At 42.8% G+C, this 1,195-nt stretch overlaps 1 protein-coding gene across 1 annotated transcript in view; it reads right to left on the reverse strand.

The window, feature by feature from the left end:
* Positions 1-1,191, reverse strand: part of BCLAF3 (BCLAF1 and THRAP3 family member 3) — a gene marked incomplete at its 5' end in the record, with an annotated part of 42,499 nt that extends 41,308 nt beyond the window's left edge. Inside the window, one exon of the mRNA XM_077769589.1 lies at positions 1,169-1,191. Within this exon, the coding sequence (XP_077625715.1) occupies positions 1,169-1,191 (23 nt within the window). The remainder of the gene's footprint in view (positions 1-1,168) is intronic.
* Between the last annotated feature and the right edge of the window lie 4 nt (positions 1,192-1,195).

Consider the following 1,195-nt stretch of genomic DNA (forward strand, 5'->3'; position numbering starts at 1 on the left):
TGACAAAGCGTTCTGAGAAGGAATCTAGAAATCAGGCACTAAGCTTGGCAGAGTCTTCTGTGCCCCTTCACCCAACCTATCACAACAGGGTGACACAAAACAGCCTCTTTGATGCCCTCCATGTTAAAATCACTCACGTGTTTACGTTCCCTTTTCTTTTGGAAGCGTTACAATTGGGCCTTGTGAATTACAAAATGAAAACTGTTACATGACTGATCTAGTCATCGCAGAATCATAATGAACAAGCACATGGGCCAAGTCGGATTAACATGAAAAGTTTTGCTCTGCTTTTTATGTATATAATTATGGTCCTTTTTTAAGTCCTAGAACGTACTAGTCACTTCCACAGCTTTGCGCCTTTGCTCCTATTGTCCTCCTTAACTGGAATACTTTTCTTCTTTCTTTCCACCTTTAGAAATTCTACCCATCCTTATATGGCCGGGTAAAATTGCATCTTTTCTTTGAAGACTTACTTAGTATCCACTTTTTCTCTCCATAAAAGCAGAATGATTCCCTCTGCACAGACCCACAATACTTGGTCCGAGGCAGTAGCCCTGCGCTTCTCCCACGGTCTCAGAGCTGTGGTGTCAGCCTCCCAGCCGGCCTGCATGCTTGCTGAGGCCCTGGAAGATGTCACTTGCCTCGGAAGCCCCAAAACTGTAGCAGGTATACAATGCACACTGGTGGAACTGTTCCAATCTAATTATATGTATATACTATTGATACTGCCAACCAGCAAAGAGGAAAGGTGGACCACAACTGAGTTACTCAAAACTCAGGTATTCTGCCATGAAGAAGAAGAAATAGGTAACTCCTGATTTTCTAACTCCCAATATTTTCAGAGATAATGATTATGAAAACAAATAATCACTGGAGAGTTCACAACCACTTACTGATGCAAAAGATGTTAACACTCGAAGATGTTTCTCACTCTCCCTTGAGGGAGCCATTGCATTTCTTTTTATTACGGATTAATTGAGCTGCCAGCCATAATTACACGAAGCTGTCAACCTTTAGAAGCTAGCAATACAAACGTTATCACTGTAAACTACCTACTGTGAATAACCAGGTCCCATGAGCTTAGGAAAACAGGTTCCTAACAGTACTACGGAATTTGCAAGTCAAAGCACATCCCAAATCCACGTCGGCGAAACCAAGGACTGCTCACCTGTGTTTCCACCTGGGGGATCTGGAG

Source organism: Crocuta crocuta, unplaced genomic scaffold, assembly GCF_008692635.1.
Source record: "Crocuta crocuta isolate KB4526 unplaced genomic scaffold, BGI_CrCroc_1.0 scaffold312, whole genome shotgun sequence".
Lineage (NCBI taxonomy): Eukaryota > Metazoa > Chordata > Mammalia > Carnivora > Hyaenidae > Crocuta > Crocuta crocuta.